Source organism: Onychomys torridus, chromosome 1 (assembly GCF_903995425.1).
Source record: "Onychomys torridus chromosome 1, mOncTor1.1, whole genome shotgun sequence".
Lineage (NCBI taxonomy): Eukaryota > Metazoa > Chordata > Mammalia > Rodentia > Cricetidae > Onychomys > Onychomys torridus.
In genome coordinates, this window is record NC_050443.1 from 98,941,411 (window position 1) to 98,969,040 (window position 27,630).

General features: G+C 51.5%; 1 protein-coding gene across 3 annotated transcripts; it reads left to right on the forward strand.

Annotated features, from left to right (window-relative positions):
* Positions 1-139: 139 nt before the first annotated feature.
* Polr3e (RNA polymerase III subunit E) lies at positions 140-27,554 on the forward strand. 3 transcript variants are annotated; one of them, XM_036190822.1, is made up of 21 exons: positions 140-273; positions 4,883-4,954; positions 6,351-6,401; positions 9,422-9,499; positions 10,240-10,355; positions 10,722-10,804; positions 13,293-13,400; positions 13,664-13,713; positions 14,578-14,697; positions 15,604-15,689; positions 15,976-16,020; positions 16,100-16,191; positions 17,157-17,277; positions 19,974-20,055; positions 21,341-21,400; positions 21,489-21,646; positions 22,109-22,170; positions 22,507-23,030; positions 24,854-24,931; positions 26,145-26,270; positions 27,211-27,554. In XM_036190822.1, exons 2-21 carry the CDS (start codon positions 4,919-4,921, stop codon positions 27,265-27,267), a joined length of 2,133 nt encoding a protein of 710 aa, XP_036046715.1. In that variant the 5' UTR covers positions 140-273; positions 4,883-4,918; the 3' UTR covers positions 27,268-27,554. The 3 variants fall into 3 exon arrangements, with proteins under 3 accessions (XP_036046715.1, XP_036046723.1, XP_036046731.1); XM_036190830.1 differs by having other exon boundaries at positions 13,667-13,713; XM_036190838.1 differs by having other exon boundaries at positions 10,722-10,799.
* The last annotated feature ends 76 nt before the right edge of the window (positions 27,555-27,630 follow it).

A 27,630-nucleotide genomic window follows, 5' to 3' on the forward strand; every position in this document is an offset into this window, starting at 1 on the left:
GGTTGCTTTCTGCGCCCGCAGCGGCGACCCCTGCAGTTGGTTTGCGTTCCCTGCACCACGAATAGCTCACCGAGGGGCGGGCCGGTGCGCGCCGGGGCGGGGCATTGTGGGTAAGAGGAAGCGCGAGGGCCGGCCCCGCTCCCCCCACGTGTCCGCCGGAGTTTCTCCAGCAGCAACATGGCCGCTGCCTAATACAAGACCCGGCCGCCACCGTCTCTGCAGCCGCGGGTCCCTGGGCCGTTGCCGCCGCTCGCGCGCGGCCCTGGCGGAGAGGTGAGTGCCGACTCGGCTGCCTCGGGATTCCGGCCGCAGTCGTCGCCCTCGCACGGGGTCTGGGCTGCTCTGCCGAGTAGGCCGGAGAGGCCCGCGCCGCTGCGTGCCGGGGGGCCGCGGCCTCCCGGGACCCGGGCGGGGAGCACGGGCAACCGCCCCGCTCCTCCACCCCCTCGGGCCCGGGTCGCTCCGCACGGCTGGACGTCGGGGAGGCGACGACCGTGGGGCTCGCGCTGACTCAGGCCTCGGCCGCGCTGCCCCGCCCGGGCCTGACTCCGGAGCCGCACCTGCGAGGGTACTGGTGCCCGGCGGCGTGGCGGCTCTCGGAGGTATAGGAAGGCAGCCTGAGCACCGGCAACACGGAGAAAGCTATGGGACGCCCGCATGGGCGGGGGTCCGTGCCCTCGCTGAACCGGGTCAACTCTTCCCGGTCCTGCCGGACCCGGGTCGCCTCATTCATTGATCTGTGCTTGAGCAGAGTCGGCGACTGCTGCGCGGACCCTGGGACCCTTCAGTCACCGCGATGCGTGTACCAGGTCGTCCTGGAATTGAGCCTTTAGAATTGCTGGGTATCGGAGCGAAAAGAAAGATAAGATCTTATCTTTATCTGTGAAATGGGGATAATATGATTCCTATTACGAGGTTTAAAGAGAGTCAGATAGGTGACACTCCTGCTTCTTTCATTTGTGGTTGTCTTCGCTCCATCTTATATTGGAAGAAAACGTGTTGCCACGTAGCAACAGTCTTTCCTATAGGTTCCACTTTTCCCTTTGAAGCCGGTGTTTTTTTTTTTTTTTTTTTAATTGCCGGATTAGGGATGAAAATAGGAAAGGACCCAAGGTTATGCAATCCATGCCCTTAATTAGCTGGTACTCTGCAGAGGTGGGATTTGAACCTGTAAGGTTTCGCACGGGAGTCCAACCTCTTACCCACTATACCATACTGCCTTTTATCAAGGATGTGTGCAGCATAGTGGTTAAGAATAAAATCAAGGCTCTTTGACATCAGCTAGACAGATTTCTTAATTATACAGTTCCCTGGGGCTGTGCCCTTGGGCAAATCTTTTCTAAGTTGGGCACTATAAGTTTTGATTTGCATAGCTAATGAGAATATTAAATATTTTTGGTATTATATTGGTGCCAGGCAGCATTAGGGTTTAGGAGAAGAACTGAATTTTTAATTTTAAAAGTAATGACCCCATAACAACGATGAAGTATAATTATTATGGCCGCTTTATGGTTGAGGAATCTGAAACATAGAGAAGCCTTCGTGGAGTTTAAAGTCTAGCGCAGAGGACAGCCAACACCTGAGCAGCAGATGGAGAAGTTCGAGGTTAGGACCGTTCAGGAAATAAGGAATTGTGCTGATGTTGGAAGGGGTTGGAAGCTGCTGTTCAAGTTTGGTTTTCAGGAAACTTGTCTAGTCCTGGAGGGAGTGGCCGTGGTTATATCTAAGGAAAGTTAGATGACCTGGGATTCTTGTGCAGAGGTCCTCAGGGTGCTTGGGGCTTGGCCTGTTGGAGGCTCAGTGGTCAATCACTAGGCGCTGAGGAGCTGGTTTTGTGGAGACAGGGACAAGATCATGTAAGGGCTTAGAGGCCCATGGAAGGGAGTTTGGGTTTTGTTTTAGAGGCATTGAAAGGTTGGGAGAAGACGGCAATATGAGTAGTCATCACAGAGACTGACAGTCTCTGCAGGATTGGAGACAGGAAAGAGTGGCCCTAGGGAAGCTTTTTTTGTTTTTGTGTCTGTCTGTCAGTTTTTTTCAGATGAGGCCTTGCTATGTAATAGCCCAGGATGGCCTCAAACTTACCTTTCTCCTCCTCAGTGCTGTTATTACAGCCTGGGCTGCCACAGCTGGCTCAGGAGGCTTGTTGGATTGTTGGCTATGAAGATCACAGGTCAGGATTTGTTAGCGAGTGATGTAAAATGGCTTTGGGGGTGGGGGTCTTGCCACCAGCGTTTTTATTTTGCCTAGGCAAAAATGGACTACATCACTGTGGCGTGTAACAATCATGCTGCACGATTTCAGCTGTGGCACTTTATGTATCTGCTGCATCATTGATGGGAAAAGATTATTGTTGGTCATAGGCTGAACCTTTGAAAGCTTTGAATTGGATCCTGTTGGCTGGGAGGCTAACAGGAGGTGATGATCTTTGCAGGTAACCCAGTCAGGTGTGGTGTCCAGAGGGAGGAGGCTCTGTCATCCAGCAGAAAGGGCACCTGATCCTGCCTGATGCCAGGGCTGTGCAGCATCTCAGCCATGAAAGAATAACTAGGACTTGAGACTATCTTAGGTCACCGCCTCTGTTGCCATGTGCTGTGTTTCCTTGACTCCCCCTGAAGTCCTGTTTCAGTTGGCCACCAGATACAGCTGCCTGAAGGGCAGGTACTTGCTTGATACATATCCATGACACTTGGCAGCTAATGTGGATGCATAATGGCAGCTACTGGAACTTTGCTTAGATGGTTCAGACCTTCAGCCCACCCTCAACCCCCATGTCCCAATCTGTTGTGATGGCCCATTTCCTACCAGCCTGTCTCTTTCCCCATCCCAGCTCCTCCTTTGCTCAGAATCCTTCTGGAGCTCCCTGCTCCACAGGATCCTTGCAGTCCACATTTTCAGGTGCCAAGAGGCTAAACCATACCTGCTGAGTTCTAGAGAGCAGGGGTGTAGCAAGTCTGTGTGTAGCTTATAGCTTAATGGCAGGAAGGACAGATAGAGCATGTACTGTCCCACGGTGACGAGGTGCTGTGGAGGCCAGAGGAAGGAAAGGAGTTGGGGCGGGGGCCGTCTGCAGCTTTGAAAAGTGGGGACAGACTCCATTTAGCAGTGAGGTGACATTTGAACAAAACCCTGAAAGGCCACAGGGAGGTGCCTAGAGTTTGGCTCTCAGATGGATTGGGAAGGGACAGGACAATCAGAGGTGGTGGGGAATGGGGCCTAAGGTAAAGGGTTGAGGTCTGTTGGGGTTCACAGGAAGGGTGAAGACTTTGAAGAAGATGGGGGACACTGGGAGGCCTCACTCAGTGACACCATCTGAGAGTTGAACAGTGATTGTTGGGCAGGAAGGACCCAGGAAATCAGCCAGGAGGCTGAGCTGGCCTATTGAGGTGTGGCCCAGAAGGTCGGGTTGTGGTCTCCTTTGAAGGCAGACCCAACAGGATTAGCCAGTGTGAAGAGAGAGGGAGGGAGATGCTAAGGATGGGGCAAGTGTTGGTGCCTGGGCACTCCAAATGTGGACTGTGTCTGCAGCACGTGTTTGCGTGGGCATTAGATGGCCCTGAACCCGGACTGAAGGAATTGCTTATGCACCTTTAAGTCTTTTTGACTTTTTTGTTTAAGCTTTTTTTTTTTTTTTAAAAAAAAACAGAATCTCACTGTATGGCTTTAGCTGGCCTGGAACTCACAGAGAGTTCCTCCTGCCTCTGCATCCCAAATGCCCAGCTCAGTCTTTGTTTTTGTTTTTGTTTTTTGAGCTGAGGATCGAACCCAGGGCCTTGTGCTTGCTAGGCAAGCGCTCTACCACTGAGCTAAATTCCCCAGCCCCAGTCTTTGGTTTTTTGAGACAAGGTATCGTATAGCCTAGACTTGCCACCAACTCTCTATGTAGCTGAGTTGACCTTGAAGTAAAGATTCTCCTGCCTTCACCTCCCAAGTGCTGGGATCACAGTCATTCACTGGCATACCTACTATCTTTTTAAGTCTTAACTCATTCAGATGTGAGATGGATAGTTGGGGTGCTCTTACCCAGGAGCAAGGTCAGGAACAGCTGGAGTCTGTGGGTGCTCAGCTCTTCTCTTAGCCAGGAGCACCTCTCCCCTGGGTGCAGGCGAGCTGGGAGCCTGCAGGTGTCCCTTTCCATCTCCTTGGCTCAAACTCCCTCTTCTCTGTGTTGTCAGGCTTCTGTTCCTTCCATCTTTTACGCACACACATGTGCCCCTCAACTGGAGGGTCCTACTCTCCACTGAACTTCCCCATTCGTAACTGTCAGCCAGATCCCGAGGCTTGGATTTGAAGTCCAGTGTTGTCTTGATGTGGTGTGACTTTGGGTAAGCCCCTGTAACCTGTCTCTGAATTCAGTCTCTTTTTGTAAGATGGGGACAGTCACACCATTCAGAGCCTTATCACCTTGTAAACCCGAGGGGAAAATGTTCAAAGAGGGTCCTTTTGACACCAAAGCACAGAAAATCTCCTCACTGGGGTTAGGATGAGAGTCTGACAGTCAGCTGTCTGAAGAGATTCCTGGAAAGGATCATGTGTCAGCTGGCTTTCATGTCCTAGGACCCTCAGGACTCCAGTGTTTCAACTATGGCTGTGGACTGCCAGCTTCTTCAGGCCTGGCTGGGAGTTCTTTTTGAGTGGGCAAGAAGCCTGTAAAACTGCTCAGTGTTCCCCAGAGGTGCAGTTGCCATGTACTGGCTTGGGTCTCCCGGCTTGCACCCTTTGCTGGCTTTTGCCTCCCTCCCCCCTGCTGCCTCCACCACAGCGCAGGAAGGAGGTTATGTCTTGGTCTTGGGCTCCCCTTCCCTGAACCTGTGGAGGAATAGGTGCCTCAGAAAGGTTGATTGAATGGCTTGATTGCCCAGGTCTCTTGCTGTCTTTGCAGATCGAGTTGCGGACTGTGTGGGAGGCTCTCCCTAGTATGGCCAATGAAGAAGATGACCCAGTCATACAGGAGGTAACTGCTGCTGTCAACTCTATTGGACCACAGGCCATGGGTCTTTCCGCAGGACCAAGACCCTTCTACATGTCTATAGGCCAGTCTAGGGACCCTAGACCTTGTTCTTGCCTCTGTTGTCCCCTAGATTCCTGTGTGGCTGACTTTCTCCTTCAGGGCCATGACCCGCCCCTGATTTTGAGACCTCACTCAATGTGCCTAGATTTCAGCTTGTTAGCTGTCTGTCTGTCCCACTCTGCAAAGGCAGCTGCAGGGCTTGTCACTGAACAGATGTGAGTGACTGCAAAGAGCTTGGTGGCGTACCAAGCCACGTGTGGGCTTACCAGATTGTCATTCGGCAGTTCTTCACTCCATTCACTGTGTACTGGGGACGATGACATAATAGCAACCAGGCTGTGTCCTGGTCTCCAGGCAGCCTCTGGCCTATGGAGGAGACAGGCAAGGAGTCTCAGAATATAAACTGTGGGACTTCAGGTTTCCAGACTCCTTCAGAAAGACAGAGTTGTTCGTTATTATACTTACCCCTCAGAATCCTTCTGCCTAAGCCCTAGATTTTTGGGAAGCAAATGGCAAAACATTTGCCCCTGGCCTCCTTAGGTGTATCTGGAACCCACCTGAGTCTGAAGGGCATGGGCCAGGAGCCCATCCCTAGACGGGCAGGGTAGTTCCTCTACTGTGGGATACTAAGTTTTTAGATTTGAGTTATTTAAATGCACTTTAGCTATAGCTATACCAAAGAAACCAAGTTACCGTAGAGGGAATTGGAGATGGCACAGAGAGAACCCTCTCTGCAGCCAGGCCGCCTTGGGCAGCTTCTGCTCAAGTGGTTACTCCACCGAGTCCCTAAGGATGGGTTTATTGTCATATGAAGGACATTCCAGGCAGAGGAAAGCGTGTGTGCAAAGGCAGGAGTGAACACAGTTTGTGTACAGGACCTGGGAGTCAGGAGTGTGGAGTAGTCAGCATCAGGCAGGTCACACAGGGCCTTGTAGACCTTCTTAAAACAGGGTGACCCACAGGTGCTAGAGTGGCAAGGTAGGGAAAGCAGAGAGAGGAAACACAAGTAGGTAGAGGGACACCCCACCCCTCATTTCCCAGAAAGCACTTTCCCTGCCTTTGGAAGGCATCCCAATCTCGGTGCCCAGGCATGTGTACTCTTTCCAGGTTTGAGTGACCTTAGGTAGGGCCAAGCAGGCTCTTGTCTTAGGTCCTGGTAGCTGTTAAGAGGTAGTTCTAGATGTGCCTGGCTTTGAGGCCTGGCCTGCTTACCGCTGTTTTTAGTGTGAGCTGAGCTTTTTTTCTCTTTCCTAAGCTGCCTCTGTGAGCCATTGATCCTTTCTGTGCCTGGGCCTTGTTTAAGTGTCCTGGCTAAGTCGTCTTCTCCTTTTGTTCCCAGATCGACGTATACTTGGCCAAAAGTCTGGCAGAGAAGCTGTATCTGTTTCAGGTAATGATGGAACTTGCAGGTAAAGGGGACAGCCAGTGTTGAGGGAGTGGTGGAGTTGGGCAGAGGCATAGCAGAGCTTACCTACTAAGATGGGCAAGCAGGACAACATACAGATGCAGAGTGAGCAGCTGGGGTGCTGGACTAGACCAGCCAGTTTAGCACCATCAAGACTCAGCTTCCAGCCTCTGTGCCTCAGTATCCTGCTAGCCTCACTGCCTGCCTTGTAGAGATTCTGTGAGGTTGAGTGATCCACATTGAGCTGTTCAGGACACCACCTAGGGAAGAGTTAGTGCTGACAGAGGCCACTGCTCCTTGGCAGAGCCCAAGGACACTTTCAAAGCATTCTTGTGGCCATGTGCAAGCCTTGGGCCTGTCCCCTGTGTGCCCCTGTGTTGGCCTTTCGCGGTCCTTCCCTGTTGTGCCTAGCATGATTGAGCACCTACTGTGTTCCAGCACTGCTTTCCTAAGTTAACTCGATCCATAATAATGCTGTGATGGTAGTTACTATGCTTTTACATTAGCTTTCCTGGAATACGGTTCATACACCATACTTTCCACATTTAAGTGAACCATGCTTGAGACTTTAACCCGTTTGGGGGCTGTGCAGCCACACCACAACCTATGTTAGTACATTCCGTCCCTCTGAAAGATCTCCTGTGTTAGTCAGTCCTCAGCACAGGCCCCACTCCCCCTTGAGCCCTAGGCAACCATTATCTTTGTTTCTATGGGTTTGCCTGTTTGGGATTTCTCATGTAGAAGAAATAGCGTGTGGGCTTTTAGTGCCAGCCTTTTTATGTAGAGTCCGGATCAGTGTTTCTTTCTATGGCTAAAGAATATCTCCGTGGGGCCGGAGAGGCGGCTCAGTCAGTAAAGTACTGGCTGTGCATATTTGAAAACCTGAGTTTGGTTCCCAGAACCCACCTCAAATGCTGGGTGTGATGGTGTGTGGTTGTGTGTGGTTGTAGTCCCAGTACTGGGGAGGCAGAGACAGGTGGGTAACCTGGGGCTCACTGGCCGGCCGGCCTAACCTACTAAGTGAGTGTCTCAGTTAGGGTTTTTATTGCTGTGAAGAGTCACCATGACCACGGCAACTCTTATAAAGGAAAACATTCAGTTGGGGTGGCTGCTTACAGTTCAGAGGTTTAGTCTATTATCACGGTGGGGAGCACGGAGGTGTGCAAGCAGACATGGGACGGAGTGCTACATCATGCAGGCAACAGGGAGTCAACTGACAGTCACACTGAGGGACGCTGGAGCAAAAGAGACCTCAAAGCCTCCCCCACAGTGACATGCTTCCTCCAACAAGGCCACACCGTCCCTAACAGTGCCACTCTCTTTGGGGGCCATTTTCTTTCAAGCCACCATAGTGAGCTTCACGCCAATGAGAGACCCTGTTTCAAAAAAACAGTGGGTGGCTCTTGAGGAATGAATGACACTTGAGGTTGACCCCCGGCTTCCACGTGCACATGCAGCCAAACACACAACTCTCCATTGCAGACGCAGTACGCTTTGTTTGTCCAGTCATCAGTTGATGGGCATTTGGGTTGTCTACACTTTGGCTGCTGTATTGAATAATGCTCTTTAGACATCTGTGTTTGTGTTTTCACCTCTTGGATGTACATCTAGGAGTAGACTGGCTGGATCATACTGCATTTAACTTTTCAAAAAGTTGGACCTGTTGGACTGTTTTATACCATTTTACATTCTCAGTAGAAGATGGTTATTAGAAGCACTTGGTTCTGTGCTGCACAGAAGAGAAGAGTTGGGGGCTCCTGAGCTCTCCAGGGCCTGGGGCAAGTGGCAGGGGCAGCAGCAGTGTCCCACGCCTGTGCAGAGAAGAGGCTGTCCATTCCCCAGGGTACCTGCATCCTTGTCTGACTGCAGAGTCTATGACAGTGGATCCATGTGTGTCCACTGTGTGCTGGGCTCTGCTGCTGCTGCTGCTGCTGCTGCTGCTGCTGCTGCTGCTGCTCTGGCTGCTTTGTACACACTCTTGGCAGCTTTGGGAGAGAGAACACGGGAGTCAGTGGCAGAGTCAGCACTGTAGCTCACTACCAGTGCTCTCAGCCTGGAGCAGTGTGAGATTAGAGCTCTGGGTCTCAGCACAGGCACATCAGTGGCTTTGTGAGCTGTCACAGGAGGACAGATCTCACCCAGTGCTGGCTCACTTGTGCTCCAGGCTGTTCCTCCACCAAAGCTTACCCCTGCTTCAGCTGGAAGCAGGGATAGCATTGGTGTGACTACAGCGTAGTTTTTAGGAAATGACTACTTCCTTCCTGGGTGAAGTGTGGCTGACCTGAAGCGTTCTCAAAAGTTGAGCTTCAGCGCAAGCTGCTGCCTCTCCTCAAGGGTACTTGAGCTAGAATTCGGGGAACAGTGTGGGGTTTATCAGCAGTTTTCATGGGAGAGGAGAGAGGGAAAGTATTTCTGTGTGGGGGCGGGGGGGGACTCTGGAAAGGCGCTGTGTGTTCAGAGCCAGGACTAGGATTTTAGAAGAGGCCTAGAGTACAAGCCATTTACATAAAAATAACACACATGGGAGGGACCCACTTCCCTGACCCCTTTCCAAAGGGGGTGTGTGGGAAAGTACCGACACACTGCTGAGGAGAGAGAGTGAAGTCACACTTTTCTGTGTCTGATGTCCAGATGGGCCTCTAGCATTCCTAGGTCAGCCCTGGCTTCCCTCTTGGCCTTCAGAGTGTCAGTGTGTCCTTGGGCCCTCACTGCTCTAAATTCCCACAGCTCTGCTTTAGGGCTTCAGGGTCTAAGGGACTCAGCCATGCCCCTTGCAAGACAAAGACATCCTAAAGTGGTCCAGCAGCAGGAGGCTCGAGACCCAGTGTGAATCAGACTGCAGGTGAAGGCTGTAGGAACCTCTTGGTAGAGCAGCTTGGGGCCTGGGTGCGCTGGTCTCTGGTGGGGTGGGGGAAAGGCTCCTGATGGGTCTGTCACTGGAACCCTTGGCACCTGCTCCGTTTGTTTTGGGCAGGGTGAACTGACGGGTGCCTTTCTGTCTCTAGTACCCTGTGCGTCCAGCTTCGATGACCTACGATGACATTCCACATCTCTCAGCCAAGATCAAGCCCAAACAGCAGAAGGTGGGGCCACCCTCCAAGATGGAAGTGGGGTGCAGAGGGTAAATGGGGTGGGGAGGCAGGAAGACAGATACTTCGGGACTGGGGGCTCTGAGAAGGAGCAGTGGAGGGATAACAGCAGTGTGGGGGTCTTGAAAGCTGAGGAAGGAGAGCCTTTCCAGAAAGGAGAGGCAGCCCCGGCAGAATCAGGCTCAAGGTTGGTTGAAAGGTAGGCCGGGGAAGCCTGGGTGCTGAGGTGTGGGCAGGGGTGAGGTTAAAGCAGGCTGGATAGAGGAAGATCCTGTACCTGTACAGGGTGGGGGCAGGGGGCAAGGAGAAGCTGAGACAACTTTCCCATCTGTCTCCATCTCTGTAGTCACAAGGAGATGACATCTTAGTTTCAGAATTTCTCATTCTGCCGGCTGGTGGTGGCACACACGCGAGGCAGGTGGATCTCTGAGTTCGAGGCCAGCCTGGGCTACAGAGTGAGATCCAGGACAGCCTCCAAAGCTACAGAGAAACTGGGGGGAAAAAGAAGAAAAACTCATTCTGAATAGGGGACAAACATGACCGCCTGTACCCCTAAAACACATGGTGACGTTTCTGTTGGAAATCTCACTGGTGACCTCAGTGTGGACTTGAACCCAGAGGCCCAGTGGGAGGGACACTGGTCAGTCTTGCTTCTGGGTAGGGGCCTGGCTGGGAGTGTCCCTGGGAGTTGTGCCATTGCACCTTCTGAGCTGGGTGGTACTTTGTACCTCCAGGTAGAGCTTGAGATGGCCATCGACACTCTGAATCCCAACTACTGCCGCAGCAAAGGGGAGCAGATCGCACTGAACGTGGATGGTGCCTGTGCTGACGAGACCAGCACGTACTCCTCGTGAGTAGTTCCTGCCCCAGGGTTCCACTGCAGGCAGAGCTTAAAGAGGAGTCTAGAGGCCTCAGAGGCACCGGGCCCTTCTGCTCTTTCCCTGGGGTCCTCATCATGTCAGGTCTCTCCCTTTAACCAAGAGTGTTGTAGACCTTCCCTCCCAAGTTGGCCTGTCCTCCTAGGTGCTTCTGGCCGCAAGGGAAACTGGCCTCTGGAGCCTTGTCCACCCTTCACCTCCTGGTGTACAGACAGCTGTGAGCTTTCTCATCCCTTAGCCCTAGCTGGTGTACTTCGGAGCATGTCGGGATGGAATGGGGTTGGCTAGCTTCTCCAGAGCGTCCTAGCCCTTTACACCAGTTCTCCTTGTGCTCCCAGGAAGCTGATGGACAAGCAGACCTTCTGCTCCTCCCAGACCACCAGCAACACAGCTCGTTATGCAGCTGCGCTCTACAGGCAAGGTACCTGGGTCTGGCTATACCCTGGGGAGAGCACAAGGTGGGCTGGGCCTTGGGACCTCCCCAGCCTGGTTCTCCTTAGCCTTGTTTGTGGTCTTGGCCTCTACTGGACACCAAACCATGCAGGATCAAGGCGGTGTGGAAATGTCAAACTATGCAGTCATAGCGCTGCAAAAGGAACTTTGCTGGGCACTCCCAACTTGATAGCACTGGACCTGGGAGCACATAGCCAACATGGCATAGTATTGGGGACAGGTGGCGGGATTTTGTCCTTTTGAGTACAGGGTACTTAGAACCAGCAATCCTACTCATAGGCAGCATCTGCTGAGGATGAATGAAAATATGGACACATGTGGACACAGATGTCCATAGGGCCTTTATTCATGAGAGCTAAAGAATGGAGACAACCCAAAGCCCATTAAAGTGATGCTTGCATAAACAAGATGTGCTATATCCATGCGACAACCATATCTGGTTGTGTGAAGAAGTGATCCCTAATGTATGTGTTTCTGCAAGGGTGAACCTTAGAAAATCATGAAAGAAACCAGGCTCAAGAGACTCCAAATGGCCAGGCATGGTGCATACCTTTAATCTCGGTTCACCTTTAACCCTAGTGCTTGGGAGGCAGATGAAGGTGGATCTCCGAATTCTAGGCTAGCCTGGTCTACATAGCAAGTTCCAGGATAATCAGGGCTCTGTAAAGAGACTTATTGCAATCAATCAATCAATCGATCGATCAATCAATCAATCAAAAGACTGCATGCTTACCTGTTTTAGTTGTCTTTCCTGTTGCTGTGGTAAAACACCCTGACAAAAGCAGCTTAGAGGGGAGAAGGTCTCTTTGACTCACAGTTCCAGGTTACAGACTGTCACTGTGGGGGGGGTCCAGAGCAGCCGGAAGTCAAGATGAGAGCAGTGAGTAAAAGCACACATGCTAGTGCTCGGCTTGCTTTCTCCACTCCAGTCTAAGGTCCCGCCCTTGCAGTAGGCCCACCCACAGTGGGTGGGTCCCCATGGTCAGGACCAAGCCCCACAGATGTGCCCACTGACTGACTCATTCCAGACGGCCCTCACAGAGACTTTGTCTAGGTGTTTGTAGACTGTCAGGTCGACAGAACTAGCCATCACACCACGTGATCCATTTTATGAACTGCAGAATAAACATAACTGTAGAGGCATAGAGCTGACTGGTAGTTCCCAGGGGCAGAGGGAGGGTGATGTGGGAGAGACAGGTTTGTTGGGAGTGGTGAAATGTGCTCAAGTTGAGAGTGGCATAGTTGCCAGAGTCGAGACTATTAACCCAGGCCAAGTTGTGTGCTCTAAATGGGCTAGTGGTGTGTCAGAGCCCAGTAGCACATGGGTCAGCTGCTCACTTCATTCAGCATTTGGAGTTTGCAGAGCAGCAAGTGACGTGATCTGAGCACAGAGGAAATGTTCAAAAGTCGTGTTCCAGGTGGTACACACCTTTAATCCGAGTCCTCAGGAGATAGAGGCAGGCAGATCTTTGTGAGTTCGAGGCCAGTTTGGTCTACAGAGTGAGTTCAGGACACTGTTATAGTTAAGGTTGTTACACAGAGAAACCCTGTCTTGAAAAACCAAAAAACAATGTCTTTTCCTTAGCTGGGTGGTGGTGGCACATGCCTTTAGGGTGGCAGGTAGATCTCTTGAGTTTGAGACCAGTGTGGTCTGCAGAGCAAGTTCTAGAACAGCCAGGGCTACACAGAGAAACCCTGTTTCAAAAAACCAGAAAAACAAAAACAAAAAAATAAGTAATGGTCCTGTCCTCAAGGCAGTATGTCTTTGAAGCTGTATTTCTTTAATTTTTTTTTTTTTTTAAGATTTAAATGTGTGGATGTTTTATCTGCATGTGTATGTGTGTATCAGATCCCCTGGAATTGGGGTTTCAGATGGTTGTCTGCTGCCATGTGGGTGCTGGGAATCAGAACTGGGTCCTCTTTGAGAGCACCAGGTGCTCTTAACTACTGAGCCATCTCTCCAGCTCTGGAAGCTCTGATTGTTACAGCCAGAGACAGATCATACTTAGAGACCAGACTGTCCTCTGACGGACTCCGGTAGGGCTTCTGGTAACAGCAGTGTGGCAGAGGGGAGGGAGAGCGAGTTGTTCATTGTGGCTAGAGGAGCAGCAGGGGTGAGGAGAGGAGACCTGACATGAGTGCTGGAGAGTGAAGGAGGTGAGTCTCCAGGAGGTGTCTGAGCAGAGTTAGGCTCTGGCTCTGGAGAGTGTAGGAGGTGAGTCTCCAGGAGGTGTCTGAGCAGAGTTAGGCCCTGGCTCTCGGGTGTGCTTGCTGTGCCTGGTAGATAAGAGCTGGAAGTAGCCCCTGGCCTCAGGAGGCTAGATTGATTGGGACTGGAGGGGGTTGGTGGTTTGGCAGTGGGTGTAGGCCTTGGGGGACTTGGTGTGATTCCTTTGAGTAGTAAGCTGGGTATGTCAGCTCACAGGGGCAGGTTCAAGCCCTTCTTCCTTTGCCAGGTGAACTCCACCTGACACCTTTGCATGGCATCCTACAGCTTCGGCCTAGCTTCTCCTACCTGGATAAGGCAGATGCCAAACACCGAGAGAGGGAGGCAGCCAATGAGGGTGAGCCTGCTGACTCTGTGGTCTGGGTGGGTCAACTTGGGCATAAGAAAATGGCCAGATTGTGGGGTGATTACTGGCATCCCAGGCTTCTACCTACTAAATGCCCCTAACTTCACATTTGGGACAGCTAAAACATGTCCACACAGGTTGCGCTAGTTAAGACCACTGCCCAAAAGTCACAGCCCTTGGCCTTCCGGCAGGGAGGGTGGTGTTGGGGGAATGAACAGTCCTAGTAGAGGCTGTACTGACAGCTTGCTTTGCAGCAGGGGATTCTTCTCAGGACGAGGCAGAAGAGGACGTTAAGCAGATCACGGTGAGCTCTGGCCTGGGCAGGAGGGAGCAGCATAGATGGCCAAAGACAGTAGTAAGAGCTGCAGGGTCTGAGCAGAAAGGACTCCCATCCTTGAGATAGCAGATAGAGAGTATCGTTGAGCCCCCTGTCTGTAGCCTGGAGGGAGTAACCTACCCGCTGCCCAGCCTGACTCCTGTTCTAAACCAATGGCCTTGTTCTGTGTAATAGCTGGGATGCTGGGGTGTGGCAGGCGTTGCCTGGGAACAGGGAGGTGCAGCCCAGGAGCCCCATGAAGCCACGCAGGTTCATGAAGTCCCATGTTAATTACCTGTGTGATTCTGCCTTTTTGATGGCTACATAAGAGCAGTTAGCATGCTAATCTTGATTTTGAAAGATTTAGAAGGGTATTGGCTTTTCACTCAGGATTATGAGGTTCCTCCTATTTATGCATATACTTATGTATATGTAGTTTACAATGAGCGTTGAAAGAAAAATGCTGCACAGTGATGCTGCAGCCGGCCTGGAAATGGCTATATATAGAGTTTACACATTTTGGTGGACTGTCCTCTCCTGAAGTGATGTGGCAGAGCGCTTAAGCCTCAGAGGCTTGTCCTGTTCTCAGCAGCTTGTTGGGTGGCCTTTAAAACCTCTTGGAACACCCTCATCTGAAAAGGTATGCTTTGGTACCCCTGTGGCCCAGCTGGAATTCCAGCCTTGGCCAGAGTCGGTAGAAGCATGACAAAAACCACTCTGCTTGCATTGGTGTGTGTGTGTGTGTGTGTGTGTGTGTGTGTGTGTGTGTGTGTGTGTGTGTGTGTGTGTGTGTGGTCTGGCAAGAGCTGTGGTGGCCACAGACCTGAGGGTGTGACCCTCCCCCCTCCGCAGGTGCGGTTCTCACGGCCAGAGTCAGAGCAGGCCCGCCAGCGCCGTGTGCAATCCTATGAGTTCCTGCAGAAGAAGCACGCGGAGGAACCTTGGGTCCACCTGCACTACTATGGTGTGAGGGTGAGCCAGGGCAGGACCTGGGGGAAGAGCCTGGTGCCTGGAAGCTGCTTGTCTCTCCTTTAGTGTCGGACCTCTTGGCCACACTGTAGACAGCGTGGAGGTCCTGTGGGCAGTTTGCATTTGCTCACATCCCACTTGGCAGGTGTCACAGAGTGGGAAGCAGAGATCCGCTGTTACAGTTTAGGGGTTTTAGCCCCCTAAGCTGTGCTTGAAATGGGGCTGGTGTTTGGTTGGTTTTGCACACACCATAATGAATGCTAATTGCAGACTAGATACTTCATCTGAGGTCGCGCTGGAGAATCTGCTGTCGGTCACATACTCTGAGGTTATTGCCTACCTATCCAGAACGATTTAATATATTCAGTTTCCAGGGCTTTAAAACCTACTACCTGATGCTGCCTGGGTAAAGGAGGCAACTGGACATGAGCTCCCAGGTGCCTGGACTAGAACCCCCTGATCTTTGGGGGAAAGACCAACTGAAACCTTCCAGGAAGAGATTAGTATGGGGTGAGCCTTGGATTCAGGGTCAGACTTAGATACACTACAGCTTTTTGCTGTGTGGCCTTGGGAGAATTGCCTTCCCTTTCTGAGTCTCAGTTTTCTTGTCTGAAACAAGAATAGTAAGAGCCTTGTCCAGTTAGCTAGCTACTGTGAATGAGCTCTGGTACAGAGCCTGGCCCAGGGCAGCTGCTTGGTGGATGCCAGCTTGCTCCTAGTCCTTGCTGGTGTTCCTGCACTAGAGAAGGAGCTAGGGCTGGGGTCCTAAAGCCAGGGGGTGGATAGTTGAGACTACACTGCAGAGGCTTGTGGGTGCTGTACTCAAGACCTGTGGGCCTGTGGCTGGCCTTGGAGCAGGGCAATGAGTGGCTGGAGTTGGGGGTGATCTGTCCTGCCTTTTCCCCACAGGACAGCCGCTCAGAGCATGAGCGCCAGTACCTGCTGTGCCAGGGATCCAGTGGGGTGGAGAACACAGAGCTTGTCAAGTCACCCAGGTGGGACTGGCTGGTTCTGGGTAGAGGCGCCATTACCTCTTACTTGTGTGGGCAGGGTGAAGGAGGGACATTGCCCTGGAGAGGTTCCAGGAGGGTGGCCTGGGATAGTTGACCCTCATGTTCTATAGGGCTGTTGTCTAGGAGCTGGGGACTATTGGGGATGGGGAGGATGGACCTCTGCTTACACCTCCCCAAGTTTCAAACCTGGTTGTGGTCTGTGCTCACATTCAGGGGTGAGACAGAGTCCACAGAGCCTCTGACACCCCTCCACCCCCACCCCTTACAGCGAATACCTCATGATGCTCATGCCACCCAGCCCGGAGGAGGAGAAGTGAGTAAGGGATGTCCCCCACAGTATTTCCCACTTCTCCCACTGGTCTCCTCTAACTGTTTACCCCTGTTTCTAACAGAGACAAGCCAGTGGCTCCCAGCAATGTCCTGTCCATGGCCCAGCTGCGTACATTGCCCCTGGCTGACCAGATTAAGGTTCTGATGAAGAACGGTGAGTGCAGCTCTCTGCCCCCAGGGCCAGAGTCAGCAGCCCCTGCTCCTCTTGAGTCTCTCCAGCTTGGCAGCTCCTTCCTTTTATATTTTTTTGGTTTTTTGAAACAGGGTTTCTCTGTGAAACAGTCCTAGCTGTCCTGGAACTCACTCTTTAGACCAGGCTGGCCTCTGCTCTGCTTCCCCAGTGCTGGGATTAAAGGCTGCACCACCATTCCTAGGGCAGATCAGATAATGCACCACTGTGTCAGGTCACCCAGGTGGGACTGGCCCTTCAGGAGGACTTTAGAGCTTTTTTTTGCCAGCTCCCTGCCACAGGAGCCTGAGCATGTTGGCCTGAGCTTTAGTCTGTCTTTAAAAGACTGTGGTTCCTGGACACTGGTGGGGCTGAGCACAGTCTTACATAGGATGTGAAGTAGTACTTGGTCTTGGTAACTCACTGGGCTCTACACATTAAGGACTAGCTCCTTTTCTCTTAGACAGAGGCACAGAGCCTTTGAGGGCTGAGTCCCAAGCTCTGGGCTCCTCCGAGAAGCCATGGTAAAGCCTTAGGCCTGGATGGGGCCGAGACAGCCCCATGCTGTCCTGTGCCCTGCCCTGCCATACCGCTTTCGCCTGTCCTGTGGGCCTCCCTAGGCATCACAGGTGGTCTGGGTTTAAATCCTGTCTCTACCTTTTCCAACGAGCTGAATGTGGGGGGATTTTCAACTCTGGGGCCTAGAAGTGATAGAATCTTCTGCACTCCTTGGTTTCCATGTAGATCCTCACGTTTGTTCTGTGAGAGACACAGGCCTGGCACACAGGCCTCCACCAGCTATGATTACTGCTGGTGCTGTCCTTACTCCACATTCCTGGGAGTTATGGGAGCTGGGGGCTTGATGCTCTGCCAGCACTTGGTGGGAAGGTGGAAGGGCTAGGCCTCTCTGTACTTGACCAGTGAGTTGTTCCTTTGTCTGTCCACCTCAGTGAAAGTCATGCCTTTTGCCAATCTCATGAGCCTCCTGGGCCCCTCGGTGGACTCTGTGGCTGTTCTGCGTGGAATCCAGAAGGTGGCCATGTTAGTTCAAGGGAACTGGGTGGTGAAAAGGTAAGCTGCTTGCTTGGAGTCTGAATTTAATTATGTTATTGATGTTGTTCTGCCTAGTTGCATTTTATGTTTTCCAGGACTCTGTTTCCATTTGTTTCATCCTAACTTGGAGGTTAGTCTCTTGACTATTGGTTCCCTACAGTTTGGGCATGTATCTGATAGCACAGCTGTACGTGCATTGTCTTTACTCTCTTCCAAGACAGTTCAGAATCTTAGACTATTTTAGTTAATTCACCTCCCATGTGTGTATTGTAATTCTGTCTGTATTTTCGGGCCCACAAGACTTTTCTAGTATTCTTAGACTTACTCACATGTCTGCCTTGCATGGTATTTTCATTCCTGTGTACATCTGGGCTCTCATCTGGGATAACTGCAGTCTGCCTAAAGAGTGCTATAGCACTTAGTACAGATCTGCAAGTAATAGCTTTCCTCGGTTTTTAAGTTGGTGATTATTCTCCCTTTGTGTATGTGGTATGCATACATGTATGTATTCATGTGTGGGCATAGGCTCAATGTTGATGTCAGGTGTCTTTCTCTCTCCACTTCATTTATTGGGAGGCAGGACCTCTTTCAGAACCTGGAGTTCCCCATCCTTGTTTGTTTAGCTAGCCAGCATACCATGAGGATCTGTCTGCCTCCCACGTGCTGGGATTATAGGTGGCTACCCTTAATTATGTGTATGTGTGTGGGTAGTTGTAGGTGAGGGCAGGTGCCCTTGGAGGCCAGAGGAGTCGATCCCCCTTGGGTGGAGTTACAGGTGGTTGTACCAGTCACCTGACGTGAGTGCTGGGGAACAAGCCCAGGTGCTCTGCTAGAACAGCGCCTGCTCTTAACTGTGGAGCCATCCTCTTTGTGGCCCTGCCTGCCTCGTGATGTGAGCTCCAAGGATCTCGCTCTGGTCCGTGTGCTCGTGCAGAGGTATTTTGTCCTCTGCGCCATCTCCCCAGCCTGACGTCGTGGTGGTCTCATGTTAGTTGTTATTGAAGGGTTGCCCGCCAGCCTAAGTTTTGTTCTTCGATGGTAATCTCTGTTTCCCTCTGGTTGCTTTGAAGCATTTCTCTTTGTTTTGGCTTTCCACTGTTGCATTAAGAAGTGTCTTAAGTGTGGCTTCCTTTGTACATGGCCTGGGGTTCATCGGTCATGACTTTGTGGTTCAGTATTCTCAGTGGCTTTTTTTCTCCTGAGTCTTCTATCAGACCATCAGTTCTGAGGGAGCAGAGATAGTCTGTTCTCTTATCCCCTAAATATCCAGCTCTCAGTGTGATGCCTGGAACATGCCAAGCCAACTCTGGGAATGCGTACTTGAATTGGAATGAAGCGGTGTGATGATAAATGCATTAACGAAGCCCAGCCTTCGAACAGTGTAATGGGAGTGAGTCATGTGAGATGTAAATAGCTCTAAAATTCAAAATGCTTTCTTTGCCTTAATCTCATCCCTTGGTTGTCAATCTGATGGTAAAGTTTATTCCTCTAACTGCCACATGGTGGTGCTCTTTGCTGGGAAATAGACAGACCTTGCTGTTGGGTTACCCAGTTTTCTTTATGGAAGAGTTTTATCATAGCACATTGCTTGTTAAAGGTGAAGGTGAGTACTATTTATATTTAGACTGTGAACAAGTAGAAGCCAGGAAAGGCTGTCCAATCTCTCTCTGTGTCTCTCTCTCTCACACACACACACACACACACACACACACACACACACACACACACACACACGCACACCCTCAAGACACTGACCAGGAGGCCCAGAGCCGGTTTTGAATGTGAGCTCTGAATCAGCCTGGCTTCTGCTTTCACTGCTGTGTCCTTGGGAGGCCTAGCTGTTCCAGGATGACCTGTCTTATCAGCTTGGGCTCCTTTAAAGCTTTCTCTCAGGTGTTGAGGCCTCTGTATAGGGTTATGATCCTTCTAGCCAGATCTCTGTATCTATGTGAGATTTAAAAAAACTCACTTTGATTCAAACATGTCTTATTTGTGTGTTCTGTGCTTTATGCTACACCATTCAATGTCTCTCTCTATCCTCAAAGCACAGGGGTCCACAGCATGTGCCTGACTAGGTTAAGTTCACAGTGGGTCCTTTCTCTGTGTGGCAGCCAAGAACACTTTGCCAGGTCTATGCCCACGGAGTTTAACCTTGGAGCATGAGTTACTCAGGACCGGCAGGTATGAGGGGAGGGCCTCCAGCAGGGGAGCCATAAAAGCTGGTCTGGGGCTGTGGCTAGAGGTAGGGTGGGAAGTCAGGTTGTGGGGACTGCCTTGTGTGATGAGGTCCTGGGTACAGTCTCCATTCTCTCATGCTCCAGCGCAGTCAGGTACCTTTCGACAGCTAACACATATCTCTTTAGGCAGACGGGGAGGCCTTGCAGCTTGCTTTGGCAGTAGTTTCTCTTAAAGCCACAAACATTTAACCTGTGGATCTGGGTCTTCTCAAGAGTCTGGGCTCCGGGAGGTCCCAAGCTTATGTGTCTTTGAGCCCCTAACTCCTCCTTAGGGTTGGGCCAGTGTGTGATACGGTGAGTTGGGGAGGATTACTCTTTCCCACATGTCTTCCTGGGGCCAGGAGGAGGGCTGCAGACTCCAGCCTGTTGCCTGAGAAAGGATGTGACCTGGACTGTGAGCGCTGGGCTTCAAAGTTGGCTGTGGTGGTGATAGGACTAGAGATGGGACTGACCAGCTCTCTCTGCTTGATTTGTCAGTGACATCCTGTATCCCAAGGATTCTTCCAGCCCTCACAGTGGGATGCCCGCTGAGGTGCTCTGCAGAGGCCGAGACTTTGTTGTGAGTATCTAGGCTCTGGCCACAGGGCTGGGAGTGGAGGGATGGAATCCAGAGCAGGGGTTGAGCTCTGGCAGGGAGGTCATTGTAAGCAAGCCACCATATGGGGCTCCACATGGTGATCCATTCTCCTGGGCATTCCGGGCTGATAGCACCCTGCTCTCATTCCAGAGGGCTCTGCTTATCCCATGGGTGGTGCTTGTGTGGTTGAGTGGTGTATTACAAAGCTCACGTTGGTTGCAGACTTAAGTCAGGATTTTACAATCAGGTTTTCAGTTGCCACGAGTGATGTGACAGTCTGGCAGCATTGGGTCCATAGCCCTGCCCAGCACCTACTTTGGATGGGCCCAGTAGTTCCCTTCTACCATAGTCTGGCACTTCTTTCTTATTGCATGTCTGAAGTTTGTGTCTTCTGAGCTTGCTCATCCCTCCTTCCTGTCTGCCCTGTTCATACCCAGAGCTTAAGTCCCTCCCCAGGTCTCCAGCTCATCCCCCTAACGGCATTTACACTTGGAATTGCTGAATGTGGTGGCTTAGGTCTGTCCCCGACGGCCCTTGTGTTCATGCACAGACTTGTCATGAAAGGAACCAGCCCTTAGATTGTTTGAAAATAGCTGTGTTTGCTCTTCTGATTAGACATTAGCTTTTGGGGAAGTTAGTGTTGAGGGGCCTCAGCAGTAGGTTTGATCTGAGGCATCAGAATGCTGCTCCCACCTGGCCCTGTTCACTCATGCACAGGTAGGTGCCCTTTACTTTTGATGGGCGCATACCATTGTATTGGAGCCTGCCAGGTCTGTGTAAGATGTTTTGCTGTAGGTGACAAGCAGTCACCCATCCCTCTTGGCTTTCAGTCATTGACTCTCACCTCTTCTGAGTACTCCTGTGAAGTAGTTGAGGACATGACAGCTGAGTAGGCAGTGAGAGGGTTGTAGGGAGCCTGAGCCCTGGGAAGCCATGCCAGCTATCAGCAGCTGCCACAGTGGAATGTTGCCATGCATGGGCCAGCAGCACTTTGTTGCCGAATCCCCATGACACTCTTAGGAGGCCCTGGGGATGCATTGGTGAACCAGATGAGCAAGGCTCCATCCACTGAACACTTGGTTTGGAATGGAATGGGTGGCCCAGCCATCCTGAAGGAGAGAACACATCTGTAAGGTGGCTTAGGTAAAGAGGCTACCCCAGGCACATTCTAAGATAGATCAGGAGCCCCACTCTGGCCTGCCGCGCAGGCTCAGGCCTCTTACAGGCCTGTTGCTGCGTCCTAGAACACGATGCTTTTCTTCCTCAGATGTGGAAGTTCACACAGAGCCGATGGGTGGTACGGAAGGAGGTGGCAGCTGTGACCAAAGTAAGTGGGGTTCCTGGTGACCCTGGCCCAGGGCTTGTTAGGGAGGGAGCTGGGGCTGGCCCGGCCTCACACTCCTTCCCCTCCCCAGCTCTGCGCCGAGGATGTGAAGGACTTTCTGGAGCACATGGCTGTAGTGAGGATCAACAAAGGCTGGGAGTTCTTATTGCCTTATGACCTGGAGTTCATCAAGAAGCATCCAGATGTGGTCCAGCGGCAGCACATGCTGTGGTCGGGCATCCAGGCCAAGTAAGGGCTCATTGGGTAGCGTGAAAGGTGTAGCAGGTGGTCCTGGACCTGCCTGCTGGGAACAGCACAGTTGGGCTGGATCTGGGCAGTAAGAGACACTGGGGCAGGGCTACTGCACTTCTGCCTGCTTTCCACAGCATCGTTGGATGACCACAAGTCCTCCCAGCACGGGGCTGTGGCAGCCACACCCCTGCTTGTCAGAGCTGCTGTGTTGAGGGGCTAGAGAGGAGAAAGGCACATAGGCTAGAAGAAAGGACAGTCACTCTCCTCACACTGGCTCTGGGCTCTGGCTAGGGGCATGTGTGCAACCAGAGGGCTTGGAGGAGAAAAGGCCTGGCTAAACCCATGTATGTGCGTGGTGTTTCGGTGACTCAGTACCCTGGGCTGGGGAGCTTGTTCCTATGGTGAGTCAGGCAGAATAACGTAGAGGTTAGAGTTTAAAGGGTTTATTCTTCTTTTCAGATTAGAAAAAGTCTATAATCTCGTAAAAGAAACCATGCCAAAGAAGCCGGATGGACCATCAGGTGTGTGGTTTCAGGCCGGGTGGGCTCCCAGCTTGGTCCCTGGCCCAAGAGGGGTCCTTTTCAGGGACCAGGCCCAGAGAAGGGCCGTGTGGTTCTCAGGGTTGACATTTTCTGTGCTGTCCTCCCTTCTACCTCCACACACACACCTGGTGTGCCCAGCTTGATATCTTCCCTCAGTGTTAGTACCGCCAGGCTCCACCTCAGCAAGGAGGAGCAGAGGACAGCCTTGGTGCCTTGCTTCAGGGGCTGTCTTGGTGTTCCCTGCTTGGCCTCCGTTTCCATGCTTTGTCTGCCCGGGACCTGTGCCCTCCTGAGCCATCCTGCCTCTCCACACAGGGCCTGCTGGGCTGGTCTCTGGGGAACAGCGGGTCCAGACAGCCAAAACCAAGGCCCAGCAGAACCATGCCTTCCTGGAGCGTGAGCTGCAGCGACGGAAGGAACAGATGCGGGCAGCTGCAGTCCTACCCAGCGTGCAGATCAAGGAGGAACCCCTGAGCGAGGAGGAAGTAGATGGGGAAGAACTGGAAGCTGAGGAGGAGGAACCCATGGACACTGCACCCAGCAGCTGCCTCAGCACCAAGTTGGCCAATGGGCTGCCTGCCGGGCGGGCAGTGGGTGGGGATAGCCTAAATGGGCACCCAGTACCAGGCTGTGTCAGCAACCCCGTGGCCCGGGAACTGAAGGCTTTCGTGGAAACCACCTTTCAGAGACAGTTTGTGCTCACGCTAAGCGAACTCAAGCGCCTCTTCAACCTGCACCTGGCAGGCCTGCCCCCGGGCCACACACTCTTCAGCGGCATCTCAGACCGCATGCTACAGGATACGGTGCTGGCCGCTGGCTGCAAGCAGATACTGGTGCCTGTAAGTAAAGCCTGTGCCGGCCAGGACTGGCAGACAGAGTCACTCAGAACCCTTCAGGAGGGCAGCTAGGCAGTCTGCACATACCTTCTCAGAGCTCAAGAAGCATAGACACCTGTGTGCCTTGTCAACAGCCCCAGCTGGCTACATGTGGCTAGGGTATATGCTGAGGGCTGTGTGAGCCCTTGGGGATCCCCCTCCTCATCTGAAGTGGGTGTGTTTTTTTTCTACCATGGGAAAGAAAGGTATCTAAGGGCCCTAACCAATATACCCAGGCCTCAGTAAACCCAAGTCCTCTCCCTGGTTGATACTTCAACCCAAGGCCGTGAGTGGTATAGCTGGAATTTGAACCTTAGTATGGAGGCTCTATCTGTTCTGCTTTCACAGAGATCAGCTGAGCACTTCCCCATAGCCTGGGGCTTGATGACTGCCCTGGCTTTGGGCCAGTTGACTGACTATCTGTCTATCTGTCTGTCTGTCTATCTATATCTATATATATGTATATATATAGATATATACATGCTCTGGCCCCGGCACGTTTCTGGCACTAGGCATGGTGGTGGTGGAATGATCCACTTCTGCCTCAGTTCTTTCCTGCCCGTGGAGTAGGCTCCAGAGTGGGAGCAGGAGACTGTTGCCGTTCCCTGGAAAGGAGTGCCTGGTGTGGCTGAGAAAAGCTGTGAGGGCTCTTTCCTAGGCTCTGCCCGGCCGGGGAAGCAGTTGGGGTGGGGTGGGGAGGAGGGGGCTGTGCTGGCTCTTAAGAGGGAGTATGCCATGTGCAGTGCCAAGTTCATAAGCATCTGGGGCTTAGATGTTTAGTCCAAGGCCCTTGCCTCTGTGTGTGAGGAGCAGGACAAGAGGCCCTGTGGTCTCTGCTGGCAGAACCTCCTTTCTGAGGTCTGCTTTAGAAGGTGCTGGGATGGGGTCCCTGGCTACCTAGCAAGTGGGGCCAGTTTTCTGCAGGCTACTTTTCTGTGTGCAGGTGGCAGTGAGGTTGCCTAGGCCACATGCATGGGCAGAGGGTAAGGGATCCGCTGTGGATATGGTGTTCTTCCCCGCCCACCCTAGAAGCTGCTCTGGCCATGCTCCTTCCTCTTGGAAGTGCTGGCATCTAGAGGACACCTGGAGCTCTGTCTGGAGTGCTTTGACCCAGGGAGCATATTCATAGCATGTCCAAGACAAAAAGGCCTTGAATCAGTCTGCCTTCTGTTTTTCATACAGCGGAGGGTTAGGGTCAGTAGACTACAGACTCAAGTTTAACTTGTGGTTTGCTACTGTGAGCTGAGCAGCTGTCGACAGCCAGCAAATGGCTCTGAACTTGCTTTTCCTTTTGGCAAATGGGCAGGGCAACAGCTCAGTGCCGCTTGGTTTCCCATGGTCAGGTGAGATCACATCAAGTCCTGTGTCGGGTGTAGGGTGGACTGGAGCCCACCATGCTGGCCTCTTCCCTCACCTCCTTTCTTGTGGTTGACCCCCGAAGCTAGTGGCATAAAAGGCTTGGGAGTCTGGCAAGATCTGGCTTGAGCCACACTTTTTATGCTGCCCTTATGGTAAAGAGCTGACCGGAAGGAAGCCGTAAGGAGTGATAGGGAAGGGAGCGTTAGAACGTAAGCCAGGGGGACACCTCGGGGCAGTATTCCACTAATGCCACCCCAGACACCTGTTGTTACAGGCATCTCAGAGTCCTCTGTCTCACCAGAGCCACTGGGTGGGAGGAACTAGGCTTGGAGCACACTTGCCTAGGATTGGGCTGCAGGCGAGGTGGGGTCGAGTGAGCCAGGCAGTGGGTTTACACGACAGAAAATGACCAAGTATGCTTGGGCCAGTTTCCCCCACAGACTGCTGCTTCTCCGGACGAGCAGAAGGTATTTGCCCTCTGGGAGTCTGGAGACATGAGTGACCAGGTGAGCGCCTCCTTTGTTTTTATCGTCTTTCTTTCTCAAGAGAGAGAGTCCTGGAAGGTTGCGGCCTTTAGGAATTGGCCACTGGAGTATCCTTGAACACCTCAAGTTCTCCAACCACTTTGCACCCACCAAGACAGGCAGGGTGTACCAGTGGTTTGAACCTGAACTTGGGGGTCTGCTGCATCAGAACAGAATCACCTTTGGCCTCACTGTGTGATTTCTGTAGATCTTCCGTGAGGATAGACATGCTAGGCAGGCACAGAGTCGGTTTGCAGAGGCCCCTGACAGCAGCAATCAAAAGGCTTTCTTATGAGCCTGGTGGTGGTGCAGGCCTTTAATCCCAGCACTGGGAGGCAGAGCCAGGCGGATCTCTGTGAGTTCGAGGGCAGCCTGGTCTCCAAAGTGAGTTCCAGGAAAGGCGCAAAGCTACACAGGGAAACCATGTCTCGGAAAACCAGAAAAGGGCTTTCTTATTAGCTGTCTCAGCCCTGGACTTTGGCTTATTTTGTTCAGCCAGCCTCTGTCAGAGAGGGCACCAGGTCTCCTGTGTTTGTGTTGTGCAGTTCTGGGAGCTGAGGTCCAGATGCTTTTAAATCACGGACTTGCCTGGACTCCAAAGTTGGTGCTTTGTTTGTTTAAGCAGAAGTGCCAATTAGCTGAGAGAATGCATTCTAAATTCTTTATTTCACTAGACAGTAGGGTTCTTAGAGAATCCCGTAGGCTGATACATTTCTTTACCTTTACCTAGCCTTACAGAAATGTGAGGTATTAAATATACTGGATGCTATCTTTTCCCATTTTTTGAGACAAGTTTTTCATTCTAGCCCAGACTGATCCTCCTCAGCAGGAATTGTAGGTGTGAGTCACCATACCTGGCAGGATTTTTTCATTTAAAACTATGCTTGGAGAAGATCTCATCTATCCTTCTCTTTAAGAATATAATGAATTTTCTAGTTTCTTGGATTCAGTGTTAGGCTTATTTGTCAAGACTTTGAACCAATTTGGACACCTTATCCCCACCCAGTTTAAGTTGGCTCCTTCTGCCTGCTTCATTCCTGTATGTCTAGACTGCTCATCCGAGTTCCTTTAGTGCAGTCTGGAGCAGTGACGAAGGTGCCAAGCTTGCTAGACACTGCAGAGTTGGGTTAAGGCCTTCATTTGGGTCTGTTGTTTGGGGATAGTTCTCATACTAACACTTTTTTCCATATTAAAGCACCGACAGGTTTTGCTTGAAATATTTTCCAAAAACTACCGAGTACGCCGAAACATGATCCAGTCTCGGCTGACTCAGGAATGTGGAGAAGAGTTAAGCAAACAGGAGGTGGATAAAGTGCTAAAGGTATGTTTCTTTACGCACGTGAGCCCACCCAAAGCATCTAGGTTTTGGCTCTGACCTGTCTTTAAGGATGCTCATGTGGTGGAAAGAACTTGTGTCTGGTACCTTTATTCTTGCTCCACACATAGTAAATGAGGACAGATCTTCCCCAGCCCCTACCAGTATGGTGGGCACTATCTGGTAATGATATTGGTATATTGGCAAGAGAGTGAACCTTTTCACACAGTAGGGGGAGGGGTGGTATGGGGAGGTATGTGTCATCTTCATCCAGTGAAAGACCGGTTTAAACTAAAATCCTGCCTCTGGTGAATCTTATACCACCTGTGTGACTTTCAGTACAATCCATTTCTGTTTTTAATTTAAAAGGAGTCGAAAAACCAAAAAAAAAAAAAAAAAAAAAAAAAACCAACTGGGCGGTGGTGGCACATGCCTTTAATCCCAGCACTGGGAGGCAGGGCAAGGTGGAGGATCTTTGTGAGTTCGAGGCCATCCTGGTCTACAGAGAGAGATCCAGGACAGGCACCAAAACTTCACAGAGAAACCCTGTCTCGGAAGGAAAAAAAAAAAAAAAAAGGAGTACTGTTTGGTTAATGTGAAAATATTTGGAATGCTTTTCTGAACTGTGGTACATTTGTAGGATTGAGCACAGAAAGCTGCCAACACTTTCCCTATTAGTTATGTAGGTGATATGCCTTATTAAGTCAACTTGAAAAGTGTTTGTTTTCTGTCTATAAAACACATCTATGTTGTAATATCTCTTAAAATATCCCTGAGGAATGCTGTCTCAGAACCCTCTAGGGAGCAAGCAGCCACCACAGCAGCATACTTAGGCTGTTTTTGATGTACTATTTGTATTTTATCTACTCATTGTAAACCAAATTGTGTTAGTAATAGCTATCTTTCCTGCTAAAATCTGCCCTGAACCTGTTTTCTTTATTTTTAGGACTGTTGTGTAAGCTATGGTGGCATGTGGTACCTTAAGGGGACAGTACAATCTTGACAGTAGTAGCAAACCACTAACTCAACGAATCCAAGCCCAGGGAAGGACGGCAGAGCCAGTAGTCTCGACTTGCCTCAAGACAGCAAGAGGGCCTGCCCACCCCATGGCCTGCAGCACCACCTGGCCCAGAGGACAGAGGGGGCTCACACTCGGCCAGTGGCGGGGTCAGCGTAAGTGAGACCGCTCCCAGCAGAGACCGACCGGGCCTCCTTTGCAGTGCAGTTTGAAATTCCTGATGTATTTTGCTTATTTGGTTTCATTCTCATAATAAAGAGAGTGTACACTGACATGGGCAGGATTATGAAAATCATGGTTTAATATTTTCCTTTTTAAAATGAATGCCAACAAAGTTAAAGTTATGTT

Coding starts and splice junctions, on each gene's coding strand:
- Polr3e (XM_036190822.1), top strand. CDS start 4,919: ATGGCCAATGAAGAAGATGACCCAGTCATACAGGAG. Junction 10,805..13,292: donor AGCTGCGCTCTACAGGCAAG/GTACCTGGGTCT, acceptor TTCCTTTGCCAG/GTGAACTCCACCTGACACCT. Junction 24,932..26,144: donor CTGGAGACATGAGTGACCAG/GTGAGCGCCTCC, acceptor TCCATATTAAAG/CACCGACAGGTTTTGCTTGA.